Raw genomic sequence first — 26940 nt, 5'->3', positions numbered from 1 at the left:
CATTGGAATTTCTTGCCCAAGCATGTTAACTGTGTATCAAAATTTGTAAAGTACCTAACATATTATTTTAAATAAAATAAAGTGAAACATTCATTCATTTAGCAAATATTTACTAAGAAGATATCATCTACTAGTCACTGTGCTAGGTACTAGGGAAACCACTGTAACCAAGACATTTAAAATCCCTTTTGTATGGTGCTTACAGTCTGTTTGGGAAAATTTAAAACAAAAAAAAATACACTTAAAAATATATTGTGATAAATGCTCTGAAGGAAACAAAATGTTTCCTGAGATAATGGATTAAAGCAATTTCAATGATTGTGTAAGAAATTCCATTCTTTAGAGATGCCATTTAATCTGAGACCTTGGATTAGTCAGGATGGCCTAGGTTATGCTACTGTAACAACATTAAAGTCTCTGTGGTTTGTTTACTTAGTAAACAAAGGTTAATTTCTTTTCACCCTATGTAACCAAGTGTCCAGTGTGAGGTATCAGGGGAACTTTGTTCATCATAGTTACTCAGGGATTCAGAGTGAAGGAGACTCTATCTCAACACATGTCTCCATGGTCACCTAAGCAAAGAAGGAAGATATGATGACTTGAAGACTGGCCCTTAAAGGCTTTTGCCTGAAAGTGACATCTGTTATATGATTGGCCAGAAAAGGTCACATGACATGGCAACACCTAATTTTTTAAAATACAGGTATATACAGTTTTCTATGTGCCTGAAAAGAGAAAAATTGGATTTTGATGAGTGGTACTAATGACTTGCACAGGCCTTAAGGATGAAAAGGAACTAGCTATTTTAAGAACTGAAGGAATAAAGTTCTTGGAAAAGGAGATTGCATAGGAAAAAGCCATGAAATAAGAAAGAGGTGAGTGTTTTGAAGATAAAAGAACAACGGAAGTGGAGTGTTGTGAACAATAATTTTTTATATGATTAAATATTGTTTAGGAGAGTGATTGTTTTGAATAATTATCTGTCTTCCATTAAAAATACTAATGTGGTAATAGTGACCAATTATTTTTCCACTTAGGAAATATTTTTCCTAATTGTTTATCATTTACTTTAACTTTTTCATTCATTGTCAGCAGGGTTATCTTGAGATTGTGAAAGTTTTTCCTTTCGTACTCCATTTATGATAGGTGTACAGTTGTGTGGAATAGAAAGTCATGATATTCTTATTTTTCTTAAGAAGACTTGCATTTGATGTTATGTCTTCTGGGTTTATAAGAACAACTGTGTTTTTCTCTTCTATGACTTGCCTTGTCTCTAATAGCCCTCAGAAGAGAAGTCTAAGTATTAAAATTGTAGGGTAAGAGAATATAGGACGGATAACATAACATTCTAACCCTAAAGTTATTTTTATATATGGGCATTAGTGAGATATGTCTGATCTCTTGCAGTTAAATAAACTCTGAGAAATGCCTCTAAATAAATTCTGTACTTAAATGATAAGTTTGATTTAGTCCTGGAAATTGGACATAATTCTGTCTAATCACTCAGGAATGCTCTGTTCTTAATTAAGTGATCTTTTTAAGTGTAATACTATGGAAAAATTTTAAAGTCTGGAATATAACAAAAGACATTTCGAGAAATCTTCCATGTGCATACCACCAAATGAAAAGAAAACTAACTTTAAAAAAATTGCTTCAAATCACTTCTTGCTCTTTCTCCCTCTCTTTTATAAAAGAAATACATCTTTACAGGTAAACTGAAATCCCCTTTGTTCTTTTTTTTCCTCTCTCCTGCTTTTCCAGAGGTAATCACGGTCATAATTTATAGTGTATTTACTCCATTCACTTTATACATTTACTACATTTAGTGTTTCCACAAATTTTATATATATATATATATATATATATATATATATATCTCATTGTTTTACATTTTTAATGAACATAAATGCTATCAGACTCCACGTATCCTTTAACTTATTTTCATTGAACATTGTTGTTGAGATCCTCCCATGTTAATACATACAGAACTAGTTTATTCATTTAAACTATTCTGCAGTATTCCATTTGTGTAACTGTAAAGCAGTTTACTTATTCATTCTTTCACTGATACACATTTAGATTCTTTCTCATTTTTCCCAGTTAAAAAGTGCTACTATGAACTTCTTTTAAAGTGTTTCCTTGTGCATGTATGTAAGAGTTTCTCTTGACTAAACAAGACTGGATGTATGCATCTTCAACTTGTTACGCATTGTTAAACTGCTCTCCACAACAGTTCACTTGACCATGAACATGGTCCTTTCTTAGCCAGAGTTGTCTTATCCAGTACTTTGTGTTGTCGAGTTAAGAAGTTGGGCTGTGTGGACTGCCACTCACTAGCTTATTGACCCAACCTCTCTGTACCTCACTTTGCTCTTCTGGAAAATGAGGGTAATAATAGCCATGCCTTGTAAAGTTTTCATGAGGACTAAACAACACAAAATATGCAAGATGCTTGGAACAGTGCTTGCCACAGTTTTTGGCCTGTCTGACGTGTGTCCAATTATACCTCATTTTAATTTTGTTTCTCTCAGGATGTTTGCATATCTTTTCATTATTTATCAACCATTTGTATTCTCTTCTGTGAGTTGTTTATTAATATTTTTCTCTATCTTTCTAGAGGTGTTCATCTTTACTTTTTTTTTTAAAAACACCCCAACTCCCCATGGGTTTTGACAAAGTGTTTTTGTTTTTTGTTTTTTAATTAATTAACTTATTTATTTTTGGCTGTGTTGGGTCTTCGTTTCTCTGCGAGGGCTTTCTCTAGTTGCGGCAAGCGGGGGCCACTCTTCATCGCGGTGCGCGGGCCTCTCACTGTAGTGGCCTCTCTTGTTGCGGAGCACAGGCTCCAGACGCGCAGGCTCAGTAGTTGTGGCTCACGGGCCTAGTTGCTCCGCGGCATGTGGGATCTTCCCAGACCAGGGCTCGAACCCGTGTCCCCTGCATTAGCAGGCAGATTCTTAACCACTGTGCCATCAGGGAAGCCCCCATCTTTACTTTTTGATTTGCATGCATTCTTCATATATTCTGGATATTAATTCTTTGTTTATGGCATATAGATATATATATGTATATGTACATGTACATATGTCATACCTACATAAACCATAAACAGAATTAATGTCTATATATGTGTGTGTGTATATATATATATATTTATATTTATTCATTTTTATATTTATATGGCTCAGCTATCTGCTCTTAGACTGTTGTTTGCTTTTGAATTTTTGGTTATGGTGATTTTTCTTATATAGAAGATTTTAGTTTTAACTAATTCTCTTTTACTAATTTCTTTTATGATTTCTACTTAAAAGTATCTAATATGTAGGTATACTAAAATATTTAATATTCTGTATCTGCTTAATGCTCAAGTAATAGTAACTTTAAAGGACCTAGGATACATACATAAAGAGAGAGAATATGAACAAGCATGAATGTGCTCAAGTATAGATAATATAATGGCATGAAAAAAGCTGTAATTCTATGAAAATACAAAAATAAAAATTGAACGAAGTTTTACATTAAACAATTAGTTTTTCTCACACCCCTCCGCCTTGCCCATTCCATATGCAGTTCAGTTTCTGGGAGTATATTAGACAGCCCAGTCACTCACAGGCTTCCATCACATATATGGTGGAAATGTTACCTCATAGCAGTCAAGTCATACACAGCAGAAGGATTGAAATGCTGTGAAGTAGCCTCTACTGGCAACCAGATTCATCTACTCTATAAAAAGAGTTATATTATTGAAGAAAATTACTATACACTTAAAAATTTTTCCAGCTATTATCAGTTAAAATAAAATGTTTTAAGAACCATCGATTCATACAAAATATTAATATCTCCTGAGGTCTTTTCCCCCAGGCAACTTATTTTCCAATGCTTGGGAAACTTTTATGGGTTCAAAGTCATTATACTTTATATATCCCACAGACTTACCTGTCTTGGGTTGTTCATTAAAATTTTAACATAGAATTAGTAAAAATTCAGAACTTGGAAACAGGCAGACTTTAAGTCTGCTGCCCCGAAGGTAACAGATTGCTTGGGGACTGTAAGTCTCTTCCAAGATAAGTTAGAGAGTTAGCCGGTCCCAGGTAGTTTTTCCAAAAGGCTGGATCTCGTTTTCAGCTGGTATTCCTTCTCTCCATAACTTGTTGGATGTCACCTTTCACAAAGTGCTTTTTATTCTTGTCAACCCTAAATCAGTGCAGCCTGTCTAATTTCTTGTTCATGTCTTTTAAAAACCTCTTAGCTGTTTCCACACCTTAGCAAGTTATTATAAATTAGACAAGAGCAGATTTTCACATTATAATGATTATGAAGAATCTTTACTAAAACAAGCATGTGTACCTCTTAAGGGTTAAGCATCATTTAAATATCTTAATTATTAATATTTGCAGGTGACATGGGAACGATTAAAACTTTGGAGCTCCAGGGCATATTATTAATATAGCAATGTTCTAAAATTCTAATCAGAACAGGGACGTCCCTGCAAAGAATGATAGCTGCCCATGAACTTCACATCCTACCTACAAGAGTACAGATGGAAAAAATTATGTGGAGTCTTAAATTTTAGTTAACATTTTTAACTTTATTTAATATTTTCCACGATGAATAGCGTGCTACCTGAAACAGTTAGAGGTCTTAATTGCAAAACACAAAAACCAAATTTGGCTCATTTAATTAAAAATAATAACAAATCGTATGTAATGGAAAGGGTAGATATAGAATCTATGGGCAGTCTAGAGAAGGAAACTTGGAGACTAGGTAAGAGCCAAGGGAAGCCGACAGCAGAAAAATCAGCTGAGGTCTTGGCTGGTTAGTACCTAGTTAGTCCTTTGATGCCTCCCCTGTCCTCCTGCTGTTGAGACAGATTTCTGAATATGTACCTTTGCATCATTTCTCCCACCAAAACTCACACAATAGAGCTTTCTCCTAAACGGGAAATAGGTTTGGAGGCAGAACAAGCCAAATATGTTCACATTTTCTCTACATAGCTCATCATATCTTTTGACCGTGATTTTCATGAACTCTATAAATCCATCTCAACTATTCAAACTTATGAGGAATTAAAATAGAGCCTTTTTGTTAAACAGTTTAGTTGCCCTCAAAATGTATGATTAATTAAGGAAACCCTATGGGGTTTATTACTTCCTGTCTATATTATGACAAACATTCTGTAATGACCCAGGAATTAGAACAACTTGCTTACTGAGTAGAAATCTGATAAGCACAATGCTTATATTATATACCAAAAAAGATAATATGAAATGTGTGAGTACTCGAGGAAGATGTTTTTTTCTAGTAGGAAATTTCAAGTTTGATTTCCTTTACTAATTAGCGACAGAAGATATAAATAGATAATATAAAATAAGAATCATAATCTAATTTTTGAAGTCAATCAGAGACACATACTTAACCTAGCAAACATCTGGTTGGAAATTTTAAAATTTACTTAAGCGTCAGGATGTGTTTCCGTATCTGGAATGTTAGCAAAGTTTGGAAACATGTGGACATTTAGCTGGGATTTTCTTTGATCTTCATCATTAGGCAGTCAGAGCCTCTCCCATAAGCTCAGATGCTGACAATCTCATTGTATTCTGTGCCATGATTCCTCCCTACTGAGGGCCTGCTCTCAGTGGCACGAGGCACAGTCTCCTGGCAAGGAGATAGAGGCTGCAGGTAGAAATGGATAATCTGAAAACCAGATAATGTCATGGCTAATCACAAATTGATGATGGTGCTTTTGTTGCCAGGCTGGAGCAGTACTGCTGGAATAATGGCTAGGAGTCAGGAATCAAAAGGGGTGCTTTCTTTTACAGACCACATTAATGGATAAACGTTGTGCTGTTATATTTGTCCATTGTACTTTCTGGCGAGGTAAAAAGGGAGATTATTTTTCACTGAGTAAAATTATGTGGGTCTGGTATTTCTCTTTGCAAAATAATTTATTTCTGGCTGCACAGTATTAATTTTCAGGCTGTGAAACCTGGCTTTGATTCCAAACAGATCTTTGGGAAAGAGGGAACTTTAATAGAGAAAATAACTCCGTGAGGAAGTATATTATTTCTTGGAAGGATCCTGCTATCCATACAAGTGGTTTCTTCCAGCTTTCACATCCAGGAAAATTGTATCCATATATAATTATGAGGAACAAAGGTGGATGTAGGCTTTTCTGCTTCCCTCATCCTTCACCTTGCAATGTCACTGTATTGGCCGTAATGAAATAAAGCATAGAAAAGTGTGCTGTAAACTAGAGAGTGCTCTAAAATTGTTTATTAATAGCCACAATAGCCGCAGTCATGAGAACAGCCACCAGCAGCTGTGCATTTATTAAAAGCCAGGCACTGTGTTAAGTACTGGAAGTTTTTATCTCATGACAGGCTCACATCCACATCATAAGCTCTAAGTAAAGTTCTCGTTACACTCATTTTTACAAATAAGGAAACTGAGTTAAAGTAACTTACTCAAGGCTATAGGTGAGTAGTTTGTGAAGCATAGGTGAATGGTTGTGAATCCAGAGCTGTCTGACTGCAATCCTGTGCTCTTAATTAGTGTGTTAAGTGCTTCTATATGCATATAATGACAGTTCACCTTTGAAGGTTTCAAGGTAGAAGATAAACTGCTTGAAAATCTCAATACTGTGTGGAGTAAGTGTACACACTTTATCTCATTATCATTAGTCGCTTTAAAAAGAAATGTGAGAAAGCTAATTGTGTGACTCTTTATCACATCTTTTTTTTTTTCCTGATTCAGCCACTTACTATCTTTGTGACCTTGGGCCAGTTACCTAACCTCACTGTACCTCGGTTTGCTCATTCCTAAAATGGGCATAATAAGAGTACCTAAGTCATGGTGTTGTTTTGATGGTCAGAAAAGTAAAAAGTATATAATGTATTTATAGTAGTGATATAGTACTTTATACCTCTGTTCATATCACTATTTATATGTGTATTTCCTCACATTGCCGACAACATCCTACACAGGAATGTGGGACTGTGTGCTTTCCACTGATTATGGGACATCAGATTTTAGGCTCTAGAGGAATAGATATGATCTTTGATGTATAGAACAATAATGCAAGGAAACACAGAACCTCTGAACTATGATCACTTATAAATATTTCAGTATTATTAGCAGTTTAGGCAATAGTTTGGCAACTGCTAAGAAAGTTTGAATGCTACAATCATGTCATAAGTTTCTAAAGTTCGCCATGATATTTATGGTAGTAGTGATGTCATCTGGAGGAAAGCCAATTACACAAAAGATACCGTTTTATTAAATCTATTCCAGGCAGTCATGTTTAAGAATACGACAAGGGACTCATCTTTTGATAAAGTTAGATAAGTGTTTGCCAAAGTGCATTTATTTCATCCCACTCTAGTTTATTTTTGGCTGTGTTGGGTCTTCGTTGCTACGCGCGGGCTTTCTCTAGTTACAGTGAGCCGGGGGGCTACTCTTCGTTGCGGTGCGTGGGCTTCTCATTGCGGTGGCTTCTCTTGTTGCCGAGCACGGGCTCTAGGCACACGGGCTTCAGTAGTTGTGTCTCACGGGCTCTAGAGAGCAGGCTCAATAGTTGTGGCGAACGGGCTTAGTTGCTCTGCGGCATGTGGGATCCTCCCGGACCAGGGCTCGATCCCGTGTCCCCTGCATTGGCAGGCAGTTTCTTAACCACTGCACCCCCAGGAAGCCCCCTACTCTAGTCTTGAGGAACGCTATTGAATGAAAATATTTATTAGCAAATAAATTTTGAACACTGCCTGTTACACCCTCCTCTTGGCAGTTAATAATGCACATAAGTACACTGAGGGCTCCTGAAAATCATGTAGTTTCACACTCACCTGCACATACACACATTTTTCCTTTTTTTAAATCAAATATATTTGATCACAGAATTCTTTTTTGACAAAATACTCCGAATGTTCTGTGGAACTGGTGTTCCATTGACCACATCTTGGGAATTATTGAGTTAGACCATATTTCTGGATCTCAACTCGGTGTATTTTGTCATGAAAAGCCCTTGACACCCCAGATTCCATCAGCTGTAAGCCTCTAATTTGATGTTGAATACTGCAGGAGAATGAATTAGGAGGCTCAAGCTGTTACATCAAATCCTTTTGACTTGGGGCTAGTTGCCAAAACTTTCTGGACTTTATTTCCTCATCTCTTCATCACATGATCAGATAATCTCTAAGGGTGTTCTATCTTTAAAAGTTGTTATTGAAAATAATTAAAATTTAAATAATGCTATACAGTTCTCAAAATACTTTTCTATGCCTCCTCTAGAATGGCCTGGAAACCTTTTGGGAAGCTGGCAGCAAAGCCCAGCACCTACCTAATAGTGCAGATTATTTTGGAAGTTTGCAGAGCAGTGTTTCGCCTTCTATAGATACTGTGTGTGGCTTCTTGGGCATTTGGCCAGCAATGTCTACAGTCCCAGCACCGCAGCCTGTCTCAGCATTGAAGGGATACTTCTTTGTAGCCCACCTCCTCAGAGAACAGAAGCGAAGCTGCTGGTATGACTTGAAGTTGGTTGGGTCGTCATGCCAGAGAGTGCCTGCTGAAAGAGAATTTCCATAGCTGAGAAGTACTTGCTCACTGAGAGTAGTGGAAAGGCTAAATCCAGTTGGACACGCAGCCATCTGAGACACGGTGGCTCTCTTTGGGGGCGTATCGAAGTGTCCAGGGAAGTATTTGGTAAGCTGGACTTCATTTATTAGCTAAATAAAAGGGTGACAGTCTTAAAACCAGGGAAAAAAATAAATGTCTACAGTAAAGAGCATTTAATGCAGAGTGAGAACCACTGAACAAACACAGGACACTGCCCCCCACCGATGATGCCACTGAGAGGTAGCAGATCGTGGTGCTTAAGGACACGGGTTTGGGGGTCAGATACATTTGTCATTTAAATTCTGGCTTTGTTATGCACTGTCTTGTGACTCTGGGCAATTTTATTTAATTTTTATTTTATTTTATTTAACCTATCTGAGCCTACTGTCATCATCTGTATAGAAAAGCTATTTATGCCAACCAAATAAGGTTATGGTACAGATAACTTTAAATGATGGGCATAATGTACTGCACAAACTTCATGGTAGGCACTGAAAAAAGATAGGAATGATTTATAGCTTCAAACATAACCTCTTAAAGAACTCTTGCCTCAACACCAAAGGCTGTCTCATTCTCTGTTTCCTCATGGTGTTGGGAGACAGCTACTTCAGTGTGCATCAGTAGAACTTTCTGGGATGATGGAAATGTTCTTTGTGCTGCCAGTATGGTAGCCACTAACCGCATGTGGCTTTTAAGCGCTTGACATGTGGCTAGTGTGACTGAGGAACTGAATGTTTGCTTTATTTAATTTAAATATAAAGTTTAAATTTAGAGAGCCACATGTGGCTAGTGGCTACTGTTTTGGACAGCACGGTTACAGATTATAACAAACCACATTGGTATGAAATTTACAACTGCTAAAGTTTCTTTCTCTAAAGTACTTTTTCATGTCACAGATTCTACAGTTTAAAAAGTTGGTTGTGATCCCTTTAAGAAAAAAAAAACACAAGGTATTCTTTTCTGGTGAATGTCATCAGCCACATTACTTAAAATCCTCCTATGCAAGGAGCTGATTCAGACTTTCACACTGTGGAAGAGAAAATATTCAGTGTAACCCCCCGAGGATGTATTGAACTTCACTGAAATGATGGCCAAGTATTTGATTACCTTAATCAATGTCCCATAATAATAAAAAAAAATCACGTTCTTTGTTTATATGGTACAAAATTGTAAATTCATCTATGGAGGCAAGCTTTTTGATTGTATCCCTATTTATTTTTTGTCTATTCTGTCAAATTTGAAAAGATTCCTCTTATAACTTTATGCTTGTTTTACTGAAACTTTGCTATTGATATTTTATTATAGTTTTAGTGTATAAATCTTATATCCTCTTAATGAATTGTAATTTTCAACCTTAAGTAAATATTCTTTTTTGGACTCAGGTATTGCTTTTTGTGCTTGAATTCCATTCTATCTGATACTGATTATTACTACTTCAGCTTTATATCATTTATGTTTTCCCTGATTTTTCTTTGTCCTGTTTTCTACTCTTTTTATCATTTCATTTTGATGGTTTCCTTATAGACAGAATAGAGCTAAATTTTGTTATTTTAATAAGATCTCAAATGATTTTTTGTTTGATTAAAAACTAAGCATGTTTGTGTTTATTGAGATTTCAGTATATTTGGTTTAGTCCCATCATTTTACTTTATGTATAAAAGTCATTATATTTTGTAGTTTTCCTTTTTTCCCTTTTGCTATCATTTTTGGCTTAATCACTTACATTTCACTCCTCTGCTTCCACTGCCCTTCTTCCTTAATTAAGAAATTCTGTATTCTTTAAACTAGTGACTACTGTTGTATTGAAACATCTGTTCCTCTCTTACAACTGTTCTGTGGTATAGAAATTAAAAAATACCTATTCTTCTCATTCCTAGACATTTTACTTGTTCACATCTCCCAGTCCCAAGTTGAGATCTTAGGAATAATTTATTTCCAAGTCCTCATTATGGCAAGTACCTCTCCTGTTCCCCAATTCCAGACATTATTATTTTAGGCTACTGTCTTACCATATAGCTCTTTTGTTTCAAGAATCCTTTCTCAAAAATTATAAATTAATAACCTGTAAATGTTGTTTCCCTGTATTTTAACTCTGTATACTACAAATGGGAAGACTAATGCAAGGCTAGTCTATCTTCTTTGTAGATAGCCTATTCTTTCTTTCTAGAGATGGAAAGATTTTTTTTTCCCTTTTAGTCTTAAGGTTCAGATACTCAGAGATTTCGTGAGGCTTTTTTTAATATATCTTTTTTTCCCATTATTCTTGTCTAGGACTCTATGAGCAATTTATTTTTATTTTTAGTTTTTAAATTTTTATTGGAGTATAGTTGCTTTACAATGTTGTGTTAGTTTCTGCTGTACGACAAAGTGAATCAGCTGTACGTATACATATATTCCCTCTTATTTGGATTTCCTTCCCATTTAGGTCACCACAGATCATTGAATAGAGTTCCCTGTGCTATACAGTAGGTTCTCATTAGTTATCTATTTTATATATAGTAGTGTGTATATGTCAATCCAATCTCCCAATTCATCCCACCCCCACTTCCCCCTGGTATCCATATGTCCGTTCTCTATGTCTGTGTCTCTATTTCTGCTTTGCAAATAAGTTCATTTGTATCCTTTTTCTAGATTCCACATATAAGTGATATTATACGATATTTGTTTTTCTCTTTCTGACTTACTTCACCCTGTGACCGAAAGATGTAAAGCTACTTTTCACTTAAGCTTAGGAATTCTTTTTTTCCTATTATCTCTTTATTTTCTATTGGTTTTTTTAAAAATCTTATTTTGGAATTCATATTATTTACATTCTTGTCTTCAGTCTCTGTCCTCCAAGTCTCATCTTTTACTTATGATATTAATTTCTTAGAAATTTTGCTCTGTGCTGTAAGCTATTTCTTCTGTCTGATCTTCTAGACAACCAATTTAGCTCGAGACAGTGACTGTTTGTTTTTCCGTTCTTCGGTTGAGTCTGAATATTGAAAGGGTTTACTTTCTTGAACCAAAAAAAGACTTTAGTCTTTTAATATGTGTTTGTCTATTCATGAAGCAAATTCCCTTAATACCTATACCAGTCAAGCTACCTGGGTTTCTCCAGCGGTTACAAACTTGCAGTCTGTGTAAGATATGGTCCTTTTTATTTTACTGAGCTGCTACTGTAGTACTGTAACCTTCCTGCTGAGAGGTCACAGGGGCATCTTTTGCTCTTGAGCCTCTCCTGGTCCTCATGTACGAGGAACAGGTATAGGCTCCAACCACAGAGCCAGGAATGATTCACTTTACCAGTGTAGACCACCACCCATGCTGGACCACCCCTGCCAGCAGGGTCTGGGGACTCTCTGCTGTTCTTCATGTGGCCGGTCCCAGAGGAAGGGCCTCCCCCTTTGCAAGTCAAATGGATCTAATGATAGATGCTACCTGTGTCCTTTTAGAGGGCCTTATGACCTATGGTCTTTTTTGCTCTTCAGCATTTCCCTAAAACTCCCAAATAGTTAAAACCCCATTAAATGGATCACATGGCATTTGCTCTCTTCTCAGGAGAAATCCCAGCCCCGCCCTGGCTGGTTAGATGTTATACTGGAAGTTCTGTGTCAGGGCAGAATCATAGAGAAGGGCTTTGGTTTTCCAGTCATATAGTGCGACATGTTTCCTGGGAAAGCTGTGATTTATGAGGTTTGGTTGACTTAGTGCATGTATATAGCTGCCTACGTGGCTCAGGAGGAGTTGATTTAGGCAGAAATTTCAGAAAGAAAACAGTACATTGCATCCATATTATTACATAAAGACTCTGTCATCAAACTGTGCCTAATATTTTATTCACTGCTGCTTTAATCCAGTCTTGTGACCTCATTGTATTTGGTGCAAGGGATGTATAAGATCTGTTCAAACATTGGTTTCCATTGATTCTGTTTCTGACTTTATTGATAATGGATAAATGTTTTGTGAGCCCATATTACTTTTCCCTGAAATTATTCAGGCTTACTTAATTATACCATAGGTTTTTCTTAGCTACCATAAAATTTGGTACTTTGTTGATTTGACTTGCGTATTATCCATCTTCTGTGTTAATCATTTATGTCTGTGGTTCCCTTATTAACTCATGACAACATACTTTTGTCTTTTTAACTTTCTTTTTCAGAAGTGACAATATCTTTCTGCTTAAATAATCTTACTAGTTTATAATCTTAAGCAATTTTTGTCATCCTTAAAATAAGTTAATTGGCTTTGCTCTTGGGAGACTGCACTTTAAGTTCATAGGCCATGAGTTTTAGGACCACATCTTTGATGGCCCTCATCCTTATGAAACGTGACATCAAAGATAGCAATTTTGTTTGCATCATTGGCCAGTACCTAATTATCTTTCCTGCCTCTTCATTCTTCAAGTGCTCTTTGATGTCAGCAGTAGCCTTGTGCTTTGAAAGACTGTAGAGGGTGGTGAAAGGGGTCCTTATTTGCTGAGTCCACATTCCGCTGAAATATTAAATAACGGTATTATGTTAGAAACAAAATGCAGTGCAACTGTGGTAATTAAAATAGTTACTCATCTATTTGCAGAAACGAAGTCTTTAATGATTCTCTCAGTGTAAGAGAGAGAATTTCTCCCTAACGTAATCTGGCTAGATGGAGACTCATCTTTGGGAGAAATCAGAAACAAAGCAAGACCAGGCTTGCTCATTGGGAATTAGGAGATTGTACATTGGATGGGAGGAGGCATTTGTGGAGCGGTGACAATATTCATTTAAATGCTAAAGGACTTTGGTCTGTTAGGAGAAGGCAAAGCTACCAAAAGCTGAGACTGTGGATGTTCGCTCTCGGGGTCTCATGAATGCATCGTGCATGGTGCAGTGCTTTGGTATGAAGTGGATGGCCAAGTCCAATGTCAGCTTCACTTTTTTTTTTTAATTAATTTTAACTGGAGTATCGTTGCTTTACAATGTTGTGTTAGTTTCTACTGTATAACAAAATGAATCAGCTATACGTATACATATATCCCCTCTTTTTTTGGATTTCCTTCCCATTTAGGTCACCACAGTGCATTAAGTAGAGTTCCCTGTGCTATACAGTAGGTTCTCATTAGTTGTCTATTTTATACATAGTATCAGTAATGTATATGTGTCAATCCCAATCACCCAGTTCTTCCCATTCCCCTCTCCTTTCCCCCTTAGTATCCATACATTTATTTTTACCAGCTCTTTGATTCTCCACATTTAACTTAGTGTCTGATTTTTAGTTTTTTCATGTGTAAAAATGACAAAAATACTTTTTTAGCACATCAAAATAAAGTGAGATAGTTTATAGAAAGGGTCATTATAAAGTGCCTGCCACGGAGTTAATTTTCTTCTCTTGATTGTCAATAAGTAGGGACAATGAGTTGCCCTGTCATAATTCAGGGAAAACAATGAGATACCATTTTTCACTCATTAAATTAATAAAAATTAAACTGTTTGCTTCTACTCAGTGTTGGAAGGAGTGTGAGGAAATAATAGAGTGTAAATTAGTACCACCTATTCAGAGAGCAATTCCGTAATATTTTTCAAACTGGCTACTTGACCCAGCAATTCCAGACCTCGGAACTGACCTTACAGAAAAACTGCCAGGCTGTGTCGTGAAGAAGACCCATGCAGCACTGTGTGTACTTGTGGTCAGTTGTAAACAGCATAAATATCCATCCCAAAGCAGGTGAGCGGTGTGGAAGGGGGATGTTTCAGTGCCCTCAGTGGTGACTCTGTATATGAAAAAGACTCAAAGTTTATTTGTTTTGGTGTTAAAAATTCAGGTTTGCTTTATTTAAGTATACTTTCAAAACCCTGGTCATTCCGGGAGCTTTTTAAAAATATTTTTTAATTGTGTAAAATACATGTAATGCGAAACTTACCATCTTAACCATTTTTTTTTTTTAAAGAATTTCACTTTTTAAAATTTATTTATTTTTGGCTGTGTTGGGTCTTTGTTTCTGTGCGAGGGCTTTCTCTAGTGCGGCAAGCGGGGGCCACTCTTCATCGCGGTGCGCGGGCCTCTCACTATCGCGGCCTCTGTTGTTGCGGAGCACAGGCTCCAGAGGCGCAGGCTCAGTAGTTGTGGCTCACGGGCCCAGCTGCTCCGCGGCATGTGGGGTCTTCCCAGACCAGGGCTCGAACCCGTGTCCCCTGCATTGGCAGGCAGATTCTCAACCACTGCGCCACCAGGGAAGCCCTTAACCATTTTTAAGCGTACAGGTCAGTGACATTAAATACATTCACATTGTTGTGCTACCATCACCACCATTCATCCACAGAACTTTTTTGTCTTACAAAGCTGAAACTTTGAACCCATTAAACACTTAACTCCCCATCTACCCTCCAGCCTCTGACAAGCACCATTCTACTTTCTGTCTCTATGAATGTGACTACTCTAGACATTTCATATAAGTGGAATCATTCAGTGTTTTTCCTTTTGTCGCTGGTTTACTTTACTCAGAATAATGTCCTTAAGGTTCACCCATGTCGTAGCATGTGTCAGAATTTCCTTCCTTTTTAAGACTGAATAGTATTCCATTGTATGTATTTCATTTATTCATCAATCAGTCAATGGACACATGGGTTGTGTCCACCTCTTGACATTGTGAATAATGGTGCTGTGTACATGGTTGTCCATATATCTCTTCAGATCCCTGCTTTCAGTTCTTTAGGGTATATTCCTTGAGCTTTTAAGTTTGGCGTATAAATATCACTCATCTACTAATAAGTCTAGCAGATTTTAGTAGTCACTTTAAGAGGTCTTTAAATAGTATTTGGTTCCATTTTCATATGTAGTTAATGAAACACCTCCCTACCTTTTAAACTGCTTTAATATATTAAGTACACCTAATATCTCCCTTAAGTACTTCAGTTGTGCAACTTAAAAACCTTTGTAAGTACTCAAGTTACTCTCATAAACCTAATTAAAATCTAAATGTCTAAGTACTCAAACTTACAAATTTATAAAAATCTGAAGTTCACTTAAATCATCCCGTTGTGTGGATAAGCATAGTCACATTTTAACATAAAAACCACAACTCTAAATAAATTACATAATTATTTATTTTAAACTGTGGTTACAAGGCAATCTAATGGAATGGGCAAGATGCTATTAAACATTATAGGTACATAATTTTTGCACAAGTTCCTAAAAGCAAAAATATTAAGTTAATGGCTTTGATTCTCTTAAACATTTCTGTACTTAATTCTAAAATTTCCTGAGGGTGACAGATGTTTTTCCATCATGGAAGACAATCGCTATCTTATTTCACTTTACTTAACTCTGAATATTTAGACCCGGCATGAATTCTGGACCAGCAGACATTTAGGCAAATTTTATTGAGACTAAGGAAACTATAATTAGAGTGGTTGCCTTCTCTGCATGCTCCAGTTATATCTGTGATCAGATATTTCGGCTGGCAGACTGACTAGATAGATTCTCAATTAGAACCATAATGGGATGCACTAAACCTTATTTGTAATTGCTATGTCAAAAACTCCATTACTCACAGGCGGCTGTCATATGGCCAGGATCATTAGACTTAGATTATACACATTCCATAGTTCTTCATTGTACTCACTCATGTCTGCAGCTCCCACACAAGACGATCACTTGATTGCATGTTGCATTTCTTTGGTTCCTGAGAATGGAAAGAATGGAAATGCCTTCTTGCTTAAGTCCAAAGACCGTGCAGCTTGATGGGAAATCTCACATATTTTCATACGCCTTCTGGGATCAGGCAATTATTTGTGTACTAAAGTGGGGATGAATGGAATTTTGGATATCTTTATGGCATTATTTGACTGCACAACTCCAGGGGATGTCATTTACATTACAGTAGTTGTGGGTAGCTTTCCTAAATTATGCAGTGTACATCTGTGCAGCTGTGAACCTTAACTGCATTCTGCAGACAGTTAAATAAATACTACTACAGCCACATGGACACCTGATGTAGCAATATCACTGTGACTAATTTCCCGCCTCATGTGGGGCTTCTTGGGGACACCTAGTCTATCGATCTTACTGCTTTCTCCCACTTCTTAATCTGTAAGTCCATTCCTTTTTTCACTTCCCAGCTCATCCAGCTTAGATTCCATAGTCTATAATTTCAAAATGTGTCTAACAACACCTTACACCCCCTTGCCATTCTGAATTTTTTTCTTCTCTGACAGGCAAAACCCTAATCCTAGATGAACCCTTATCTCTGAGTGAGCTTCTCAGCTGCCTAGAGCTGTTGGAAAAAGTCACAAAACAGACAGATGGGTCCCATTATAAGTTCATCTTACTCTTCCACCATAGAGAGGTGCTGTTGTCACCTGAGAATCTGCTGGATTCTCAGGTCAGCTCCCTCTCTTGGTATCTGCAGTGTCCATCTCAGTTAGCCTCCAAGATCTGACACCCCAGCCAACCTCTGCCAAAGACCTACTGTCCTACCTCCTGTTTTACAAAGAAAAGAGAAGGTATCCGAGAGGACATTGCTCATTTTCCTCTACTATATAAACATGCCTACATCTCTGTGCAGCCTGCCATTCCTCCCTCGGGTTACAAGAACAGTGCTTTTCTTCTCCTGTCTAAGGATAACTCCACACAAATTCTGGTTTCACTCTCAGCCTGACTCCTTAGCGGTCTTATACTAGAAATTATTATTCTCTATGGTAATCAGAAACCCTCCCTTTCAACTAGGTCATTCCCATTGACTTTTAGTAATCATCGTCTCTTCCACAAAACAAAACAAAAAGAATAAATAAGCAAAAAATAAAAATAAAAAATTTCTCCCTCAATCCCAAATCCCCAGCAGACCTGTTTTTGTCTTTACCTTCTGGAAACCTCTGCAAAGGTTGTCTGGTTGTCCATATGACAATAATGCTCATCTTTGGTTAGCTATCACTGTTTAGCATCTCTAGTTATATTAAGAGGACTTGTGAAATATAGCAAAATTCCCAACTATATTCAATTGTATTTATTTAAAGTAAAATGGTAACATAGGCTATAATAATAAAGATAGAAACTAGAAAATATTAGCACGGATGTGGAGGAATTGGAACTCTCACTCATTACTGGTAGGAATATAAAACCATGAAGTCATTTTGGAAAACAGTTTGACAGTTTCTTTAAAAGTTAAACATGTGCTCACTATACGGCCCAGCAAAAGGCCACTGGTTGGTTGTCAGATGTGGTATATCCATATAGTGGAATATTATTCAGCAGTAGAAAGGATTGAACTACTGACCCATGCCATAGCATGGATGATCCTCGAGAACGTTATGCTAACCAAAAGAAGCCAGACAAAAAAGATCACATATCATATGATTCCATTTCTATGAAATTGTCCAGAAAAGGCAGATTTATAGTGACAGAAAGATTAGTAGTTGATGGGGGCTGGGAATGAGCACAAGGAATCTTTTTGGGGTGATGCAAATGTCCTAAAGTTGGATTGGGGTGATGGTTGCACAATTCAATAAAATTTATGAAGAATCATTGAATTGTACATTTAAGACAGATGAATATATGATGTATAAGTTATACCTTAATGAATTTAAGTTTTTGATGAGTTTGCTAATTGTACCAATTGCTTAATGTGAATAAAAGTGAAATTATATAAAGCCAATTAATATACTGTATTGCAGTTAGATATTTGAAAATCAAAATAGCAATATTTGTGTTTCACAGGATAATTTTTAACAAAATTTTCTTGGTCATATAGTAATGAGGAAAATATCTGTTTCCAACCCACTGGTTCCAGCATACCAAGTGTTAAGCAGTTCACTCCTTTTATCGTTTGTTAACGCCCTGCAAGTATGTCCTTACCTATGAATGGTTAGCATGGTATACAATAATATTTTACCCGAAGTGAAAACTTGATGAGTGTATGGCCAATCATAACATTTAATTAAGGTCTCTTAGTACTCTTTGACCATAATTAAAATGCTAGTAACATCTGGGACAGAATGTTTTTTAATCTGATCAGGAAATTTAAATCTCTTTTCAGTATCTAATATTTGTTCACATTTTACATGTGAGTAATTCTGGAATAAATAGGTTACATTGTAAGTTTAAATTTTAAGGTAATCACTTGCCAACCAGAAAGCAAAGTGTAACCATGTAAGAAAATAGATTCAGAAGCATAGTCTTTTTTTTTTTTTTTAACATCTTTATTGGAGTATAATTGCTTTACAATGGTGTGTTACTTTCTGCTGTATAACAAAGTGAATCAGCTATACATATACATATATCCCCATATCTCCTCCCTCTTGCGTCTCCCTCCCTCCCACCCTCCCTATCCCACCCCTCTAGGTGGTCACAAAGCACCGAGCTGATCTCCCTGTGCTATGCGGTTGCTTCCCACTAGCTAGCTATTTTACGTTTGGTAGTGTATATATGTCCATGCCACTCTCTCACTTTGTCACAGCTTACCCTTCCCCCTCCCCATATCCTCAAGTCCATTCTCTAGTAGGTCTGTGTCTTTATTCCCATCTTACCACTAAGTTCATCATCGGATGAATGGATAAAGAAGATGTGGCACATATATACAATGGAATATTACTCAGCCATAAAAAGAAACGAAATTGAGTTATTTGTAGTGAGGTGGATGGAGTTAGAGTCTGTCATACAGAGCGAAGTAAGTCAGAAAGAGAAAAACAAATACAGTATGCTAACACATATATATGGAATCTAAGGAAAAAACAAACAAACAAACAAAAAACAGAAGCACGGTCTTAACAAAGGGAAATATAGGCAGAAGAAATAAGGAATGGTAAACTCTGTTCCTGGGAAGGGGAGTCTGGGGTTGGCTTAATTAGGGCCTTTAGCATGAAAGGTCGTTTGCAGGGACAAACAGCTATCCTTGTCCAGATAGTCCTCTTCTCCAAGAAGATCAGACTAAGAGGACATAATTTTAAGAAGGTGCTGTAGTTAGAAGGAAGGCATTTCCTGACAAACTGGTTTACTTAAGAATGAGATTATGAGAGAGGCTATGCAGGCTTCTCTCTGGGAATCCTAAAAAGGTACAGAATGTGAACGTAGGTATATATGCATGAATCTATCAAAAAAAACCAGAAAAAGAGACTTGGTGAAAAGTAGGCTTTTCCCTACTTGTTCAGAACGTGATACAATTTATCGTAAGTCTAATATTTATTTAAAATGGCAAAATAACATGTTGCCTGAAGGACAATAGAGTAGGTCTAAAAAATTTATGACCTGGCAATTTGTGGTATGGGAAGCATGCTTCTTTACAAGGTTGACATATCTACATGTATAATACAAAGATTGTCTTCTTCAAAAACGTGATTTGCAGCCAGCACATCTGTTGTTCTTGTGTAATGGATTAAAATGAGCTATTTTTGTTGAAGTTCAGCTGCAGAGTAACAATGTTAAACCAGCTTGCTAAAAAAGTTACCTATTTTAGATTTTTTCCCTTTATATTGAACTTTTAAAACATTCTTCTATCTGGCAAAGCCTCATTCTTCATTAAAGAACAGAAATTTTATGTGGCTCTAAGGTGTATTTTTGTCATACAGTAGTATTGAGATGATATCTAAGTTGTTCTTGCTTAGCATTTTGAATGTTAAATTATATCCAAGTTTGATATTTCCCAGTAACAGTTTTTCATAAAAATCTTACCAACATTATTGACTGTTCTTCCATTGACTGTAACATTGTTTTGTTCTTACAAAAATCTGAAATAAACTTGTTCTGGCTTTCCCCTTCAAATGGAATTATGTCATTCGCATTAAGGCTTATCAGGAAATCCTGGCTATCTTCTTACATTCCCAAGAGTTAATAAACTGTACGCGTACAAATCTCTGTAAACGGGGGGAAAAGTTTTTCACATATTTCTGTTGTAATTTTATAACACATGTTAATCATTTAATTGGTCAGTCTTCAGGAAACTGACCTTTCTCTGGTTTTCTGTGTCTTTCAAAACACAAGCAACAAATTAAAAAGCCATTAATAATTCAATCCTGCTTAAAATAATATACATATACTGATCATCTTAAAGAGTCATTTAAGTAAATTATAGCAGGAAGAGAGATATAATAGAAATGCCCAGCTTTCAAGTTGCCTGTAGTCTGGATCAGTCCTTCTTAAACTTTAAGGTGTGTATGGATCTCCTAAATACCTTGTTAAATGCGTATTCTAAGTCAGTGTGTCTGGTATGAGGCCTGAGTCTGCATTTCTAACCAGCTCCCGAGTGATGCATATGGTGGTGGTCCATGAACCACTTTGTGACCCAAGGGTCATAATAGCTGTCCTTAACGTTCATAGAAGAGTCTGCCTGTAGATCATAAGTGACACACATTTGCTAACGTTTTTATCATCATCATAACCGAGCTGGACAATTGTACAATCATCTTCTAGAGAATAGAGATCATATAATATTAACTTGGAAAGAATCCATGACCATGGGCCTTATTAGTACTGTCTTCCAAGCTGAGCTACACATAGAACTAAACAGACTGACAAGGAAACAGAAATCAGTTGTTAGAACTAAATGATTATAGACAATCTGGACTGCCCAAATATATATGTGATATGGAAGGGTATATCTTCATTGGTTCTGTTCTGATTTTCTGAACTCTTGACCACCTAGTCAAAGAAGAAATTTTGCTAGGTAAAGAGGAGTCATTAAAGCAGGTGCCCTCAGGGCACAGGTGGCGCACACCAGTGAGTGGAGAGGGCTGGGTGGCTGAGGCGGTGGTGTCATAGAGGGGACACACTTCACTCCACCACTGCCATGCAACATGTCAGGCCTAGCATGGCCAGAACTTCCAACTTTTTTAAGAAAAGCCAGAAATATAAATTTCATGTGAAATTTCCCCGTTTAAAAATGTTGGCTACTCATTTAAATTCTTTTAAAACATTAGGTGGCCAAGAAAACACATCTGTGTCCCAGACACAGCCCTGGAGCCATCTATTTACAATGTCTAGGGTAGAATACATTGAATTCTTGTAATGCACTTCTCAGGATTGAAAAATTATGAATTTTCAAAATCAAACACATTGGCCTTTTGTCGCTCGATGTTTTGATCGGAAGAGTCTCTGTTTTATGTATTTGGGGGTCCCGGTGTAAGATTGGTGTGTGATCATAAAACCTGTCTTTCTGTCTTCTTTCACATTCCAGATTACAGGACAGGCCCATGTTTCACTCAGGTCAACAACCAGATGTGCCAAGGGCAGCTGACAGGCATCGTCTGCACAAAGACTCTGTGCTGTGCCACGATTGGACGGGCCTGGGGCCACCCCTGCGAGATGTGTCCCGCCCAGCCTCAGCCCTGCCGGCGGGGCTTCATCCCCAACATCCGCACTGGAGCTTGCCAAGGTGAGTTCGCCTTCAGCCTGTGTGCACAGAGTCACCCATGTGTCTGGGCTCCTTTCAGTGCGCTGGGAGGATCTGGCACTGTGGGTGGGAACCTTTAACCCAATACTGTTTCCAAGAGGAGCCCCATCAACAAGCCTGACTAGAGATGGCTTACCTTCTAGCCACCTAATAAATAATTACTTTTCAATTGACAGAAAAAGGAGAAGAGTTATATGAAAAGTATGAAAAACTGGGGAACATTTTTAAAATATTCAGTACAGTCAGAGGATGAGCCATTCCATGTCTCCATCCAGACGGTGCTACACACTCCCTGCTACAGCCCCTCAAACTATGCATATGTAAATACCCAGGTGACACATTTTTTCTGTCTTTCCAATGTCATTCAGAATATGAGAACCTGAACCCAGGTGACAGGGAGAAGTGAGCCGTCCGGTACTGTTATTAACGGTGTCTTCAGAGACAAAGTATTAACTCCATCCATGACTGTAGTTATTTCTGAGCTTATAACCAGTTGGTTACAATCTTGTCTCCAGGCAATCTTCCTAACCACGTATCAGGGCTAGATTGGGGCCCTGAGGATGCTACAACCGTCAACTTTAACCCAAATAGCTGGAAATTGTTAAATACTTACTGGATAATTACTTTTCAGCCACCATGATTCTTAGCCTTTTTTGGCAACTTCTCTGATACCATATGGATTAAACACGGTTTTAGAGCTTGGAACAGAGTGCCGTAATGAGCTTTCAAATGGTAGTAGGATCACAGGAAACTGGAAAGTACTTTTGTATTATTCACAGAAATGATGTTACTCATACTTAAGACATGAGAGTTACGTTTATTTGTTCTAATTAAATCGTGTACAAGGTTAGATGTGAAATCTTTCAAATTGATGTTGGTAACCAGTGTCAGAGGTAGAGAGGTCACCTATCCAGCCCATGTAAATGGTATATTGCAGAAAGCCAGGCCAGTGCCCTAAAACCCAAATGAGAATTGTAGTGTGGGGAGCCTGTACATAACCTCAATCCATTGAATAATAAAATCTGAGTGCTCTGTGTAATTTGGTAAGTGTATCTCTGATAGTGGCCTCCAAAGATTTGTGTTAGTTTTGTAGTTTTATAAAAGGTAGTTTAAAAAATGATCTGTATCTAAACTCTTTTCAAATCAAAACTACAGGGATACCCAAGAGATGACCATATAACCCAACAGATTCACAACTTTATGTTTACTTGCATGTAAAAGCTTTGTCAGCTGTGGACTTAGAATGGTTTTGTGAGTATTTTGTCTCTTGGATTAATACCAACCACAACAAATATGAAGTTTGGTTTAAATGTCATTTTTAATCTGTTGTTTACTATGGATAATAACATTCTAAATCGATGATATGACTATCGGTATGATTCTATAGAGTTCCTGATAAAGCAACAGTTTTTTCTATAAAAGATGCACTACACTATATAATATATAGTATTTACCATACTACATAGAATTCCTAGATTAGATATAGATTATTGTATAATTTATGTAATTTAATGGATTACTATTAAAGATAAAATGCTGTATAGATCTACTAGATTAATACTGACTAGATTTACCAGAGTAATAATTTTTGTTTATTCTCTAGCACTTATCACCTTCTAACTCACTTGCTTATGGTCTTTATTGCTTTTACTCTCCCCCAGATAGAATGTAAGCTCCATTTGGGCAGAAATCTGTTTTATTCATTAATGTCTCTGAGGCATTCTAACATGCAGTAGATACTCAGTAAATATCTTTTGAATTAATAAATGGAACTGATATTAAAATACTTCCAAAAACCAATGTTTCGTAGAAGTAGTCCAGGTTGAGAAAAGCCCTTAACTTCAACCAAAACATCGCACATTATTGACTCTCCTCATCTTCTATATTTGTACTTAGGCTTCTTTACCTTGATATTTTGTCAGAGAGGCCTAGTTTTTCTGAACACAATTACGAAAAGTGTGTGATCTGATCTTAAACTTCCTGAGTGTCCTTCAGGATTGAGTAATGTCTGAAGGCTTATTTGTTTGAATTTGTTTATGTAGTAGAGATAAGTTTTGGGCTCCATTTGCCCAAGAGTATAATGGATTAATACAGCTACAGGAGCAAAATGAAATTTGCCACATTGTTAAAAGGTCTGGAAAAGTTGAGAAAGTTCTGCTTTATTTCAAAACCATGGCATCGTCAGAAAGTTCTCAATTAAACACTAATCCTCAGTTCAGGCTATTTTAAGGCTCCATCTTACTGTGATTTCATTTTTTCCTTTAAATTCCTAGACTGTTTCCCAAATACTCTGCCAAATTAATTTGAAAGATAATAGGACGTAAAAAAATAAGATAATAAAACATGATACACACATGTCATACTCTTTTTTATAATAGTGATCTTTTTTATAGGGTAACTGAAAATTTTTGTGGAGTTAAAAATAAATTTCAGCTGTGTAGATGATAACCAGTTTAATATTGGTTTTAAAACATGGTTTATATTAGCCAAGGGAGGACATTTCTGAAGTTCTAAACATAAAATTATCCTGTAGCTGATGCAATTAGTGAATTACTTTATCTACGGCTTAGGAGGGGATGAAATAAGATCTTGTAATAAACCAAATAAATGTGAAAAATGAGGGCCAAGAGAAAATTAAGATGATACTTTAAAAAAACTAAGCTGTGAGGAAACTAGTAAAATTTTTAACTTCTCACTGTTGCTGTCATGACTTTCTGGACTCAAATAAGCAGTGTCAGAAGAGTATACCTTTCTACGGTGCTATGAGGTCAATCATAATGATTCTTGACTTCTTTCATATATAGAGCATTTCAGTTCTAGGCTTTATGCCTAAGACTAATCTACATTTAGTCTTGTACATTCTTCATTTTATTAAACATTGAAGGACCAAAGTTGGCTCACATAAGCCTTAAAATTTAAGCTAGCATAAAAATGAGTGAATTAAAGGTAATAAAAGTGGCATTAAGCTCTTTTCCAAGAATATCTACAAACTTTAAATAAATATGTCATAAAATGTCACGTGCATATGTTGTATTTTTTTTTACAAATAGGTTCTTCTTCTTAAATCTTTACTATCTTACAAATTCACTCTAATTAGAAGGGTATTTTATTTAAGAATAGTACTTGACTTTGGGTCTTTTAGATTTTCAAATTTAAAATTTTTTAAAATATATTAAAATTTGTATAATTATTAATTTATGTTGCTTGATTTTTAGAAATTAGGCTTTTAAACTACTCCAGACATTTCAAAACTGGAAGTACGGCAGAAGAAATTTGCTTATTTAAATCCATCTTTTGCTTTATTATAGACAATAGTAATAGACTGATGCTGGGCCTCTGCTCTATTCCAAGCAGTGTGAGAGGCATGGAAATTCTGACATACGTGACAGAGTCAGGACCTAGCTAGGACACAAGACAGGGACTTAAATAAAGAAAGAGCAGTATAGACCCTGAGTCAGTCCCTGCAAAACAGGTATTCGTGCCTGTTCTTTTCAAATGGGATTAGTATTCAGAAATATTTAATCCTTCACTCAGACTGCACATGAATCATGCAGAGAAGTTGAATCCTATCTGAAACCAGGCAGGCATGGCTAGTTCCTCAGGTGTATCCTGAGAGGAAGATGCTCTCAGTAGAATGTTATTTCCAGGCCTTCTGTATAGCACAAAATGAAAAGGAGATTTGGTTCATCTGATCAGTATAAATTATTAAACACAAATTTATCTTGGCTGTCTGCATTGACCAAGTTAACCAGATCGTTGCAAAGTTTAACTGTAGTTCACACTATGTGAACACAAGCCGTTCCTAAACAATCCAAAAAATTTACCTAAAACATAGTTGATTATAGAAACTCGTATTGAAAATAGCAGGATATTGCCCTTCTTCTAACTCAACGAAAACTAACAAGAAAAGGAATAACAGAGAACAAGCCCTTCTAAAATAAAACTCTGCAACCCCCAGTTCAGAGCAGTGATGGACACATGGCAGTTGTTGGGAAGTCACGGGGACAGGGAGAACCTTCTATGCGTTTGCTATGAGCATTAACATCCTGAAAGGCTGTTGAGTGGTTGTGGATGGTCTCTTGGAGAGGAGGAGTATATCCCCATAAGAGAGGGATTCTACTGCAGGCCCTCGGAGTAACTGAAGGGATATGGAAAGAGAGTCTTTGGTGGCAAGCCATTTCTAATATCCTCTAGTCAGCCTTCCAACCCAGAGATGCTCCTTTAGGTAAAGGAGGGGAAAGGAAAAGAGGATGTGGGAGCCACTAGTGAGCAGCTTGCAGAGTCTGTATCCAAAAGGGCAGAAGGTGGAAGCTACACCACTAACTGAAAGTTTAAAATTAATACCCAGGAGGAAAAGAAAGTGGAGAGAGAGAGCTTGGTAAGAAGCTGCAGGAGTCCCTATAGAAGTTCTCAAATCAACCTATTTCTTCTTGGCTTTCTCCACTTTTGCTTCAGCAGGAAATGCCCCATTTAAAGATGAGTACTAAAGAGAAAAGGCTTACATATAAAAGCTGAAAAAAAGAGAGAAGTAACATAAGGAAAAGGCAGAGGAACATGCTTCATGGAAGAATTACCTAAATAAACACAAAGTTCATATACTCTTTTATCTCAAGGAAGTGAAAAATAATATGGTTCTTCTCTTAACAGGTGCTCAAAGAAGCATTGTAAGAGTTCAGAAAAGACAATCAGAGATAGTGCATTGGTAGCACTCAAGAAACTGAAGAAGGATTTGAAACTTTACCTAATGAAAGGCAAATGTTACACATATACATACAAACACACATAAAACTGAAAAAATTCAATGACAAAGGTTAACCTTGAGGAAATCACAAATCAAAATGCCTGAGGGCAATAAATAATGATTGTAAAGAAGCAGAAAGGTAGTGAAGTCAGCAGAAAGGTTGTAAAGAAAGCTGAAGAAAGGAACTGAAAAAAAGCATAAAGATAATATAGAAAAATTTTCTAAAAGAGATAAAACCTTCAGTTTGCAGATTGGA

At 36.7% G+C, this 26940-nt stretch overlaps 1 protein-coding gene across 1 annotated transcript in view; it reads left to right on the top strand.

Moving 5' to 3' along the window:
- Positions 1 to 26940, top strand: part of FBN2 (fibrillin 2) — a 224002-nt gene that overhangs the window by 41972 nt on the left and 155090 nt on the right. Inside the window, exon 6 of the mRNA XM_057541239.1 lies at positions 21728 to 21925. Within this exon, the coding sequence (XP_057397222.1) occupies positions 21728 to 21925 (198 nt within the window). The remainder of the gene's footprint in view (positions 1 to 21727; positions 21926 to 26940) is intronic.

The sequence above is a fragment of the Balaenoptera acutorostrata genome, chromosome 2 (assembly GCF_949987535.1).
Source record: "Balaenoptera acutorostrata chromosome 2, mBalAcu1.1, whole genome shotgun sequence".
NCBI classification, from domain to species: domain Eukaryota; kingdom Metazoa; phylum Chordata; class Mammalia; order Artiodactyla; family Balaenopteridae; genus Balaenoptera; species Balaenoptera acutorostrata.
This window is presented reverse-complemented; position numbering and strand designations above follow the sequence as displayed.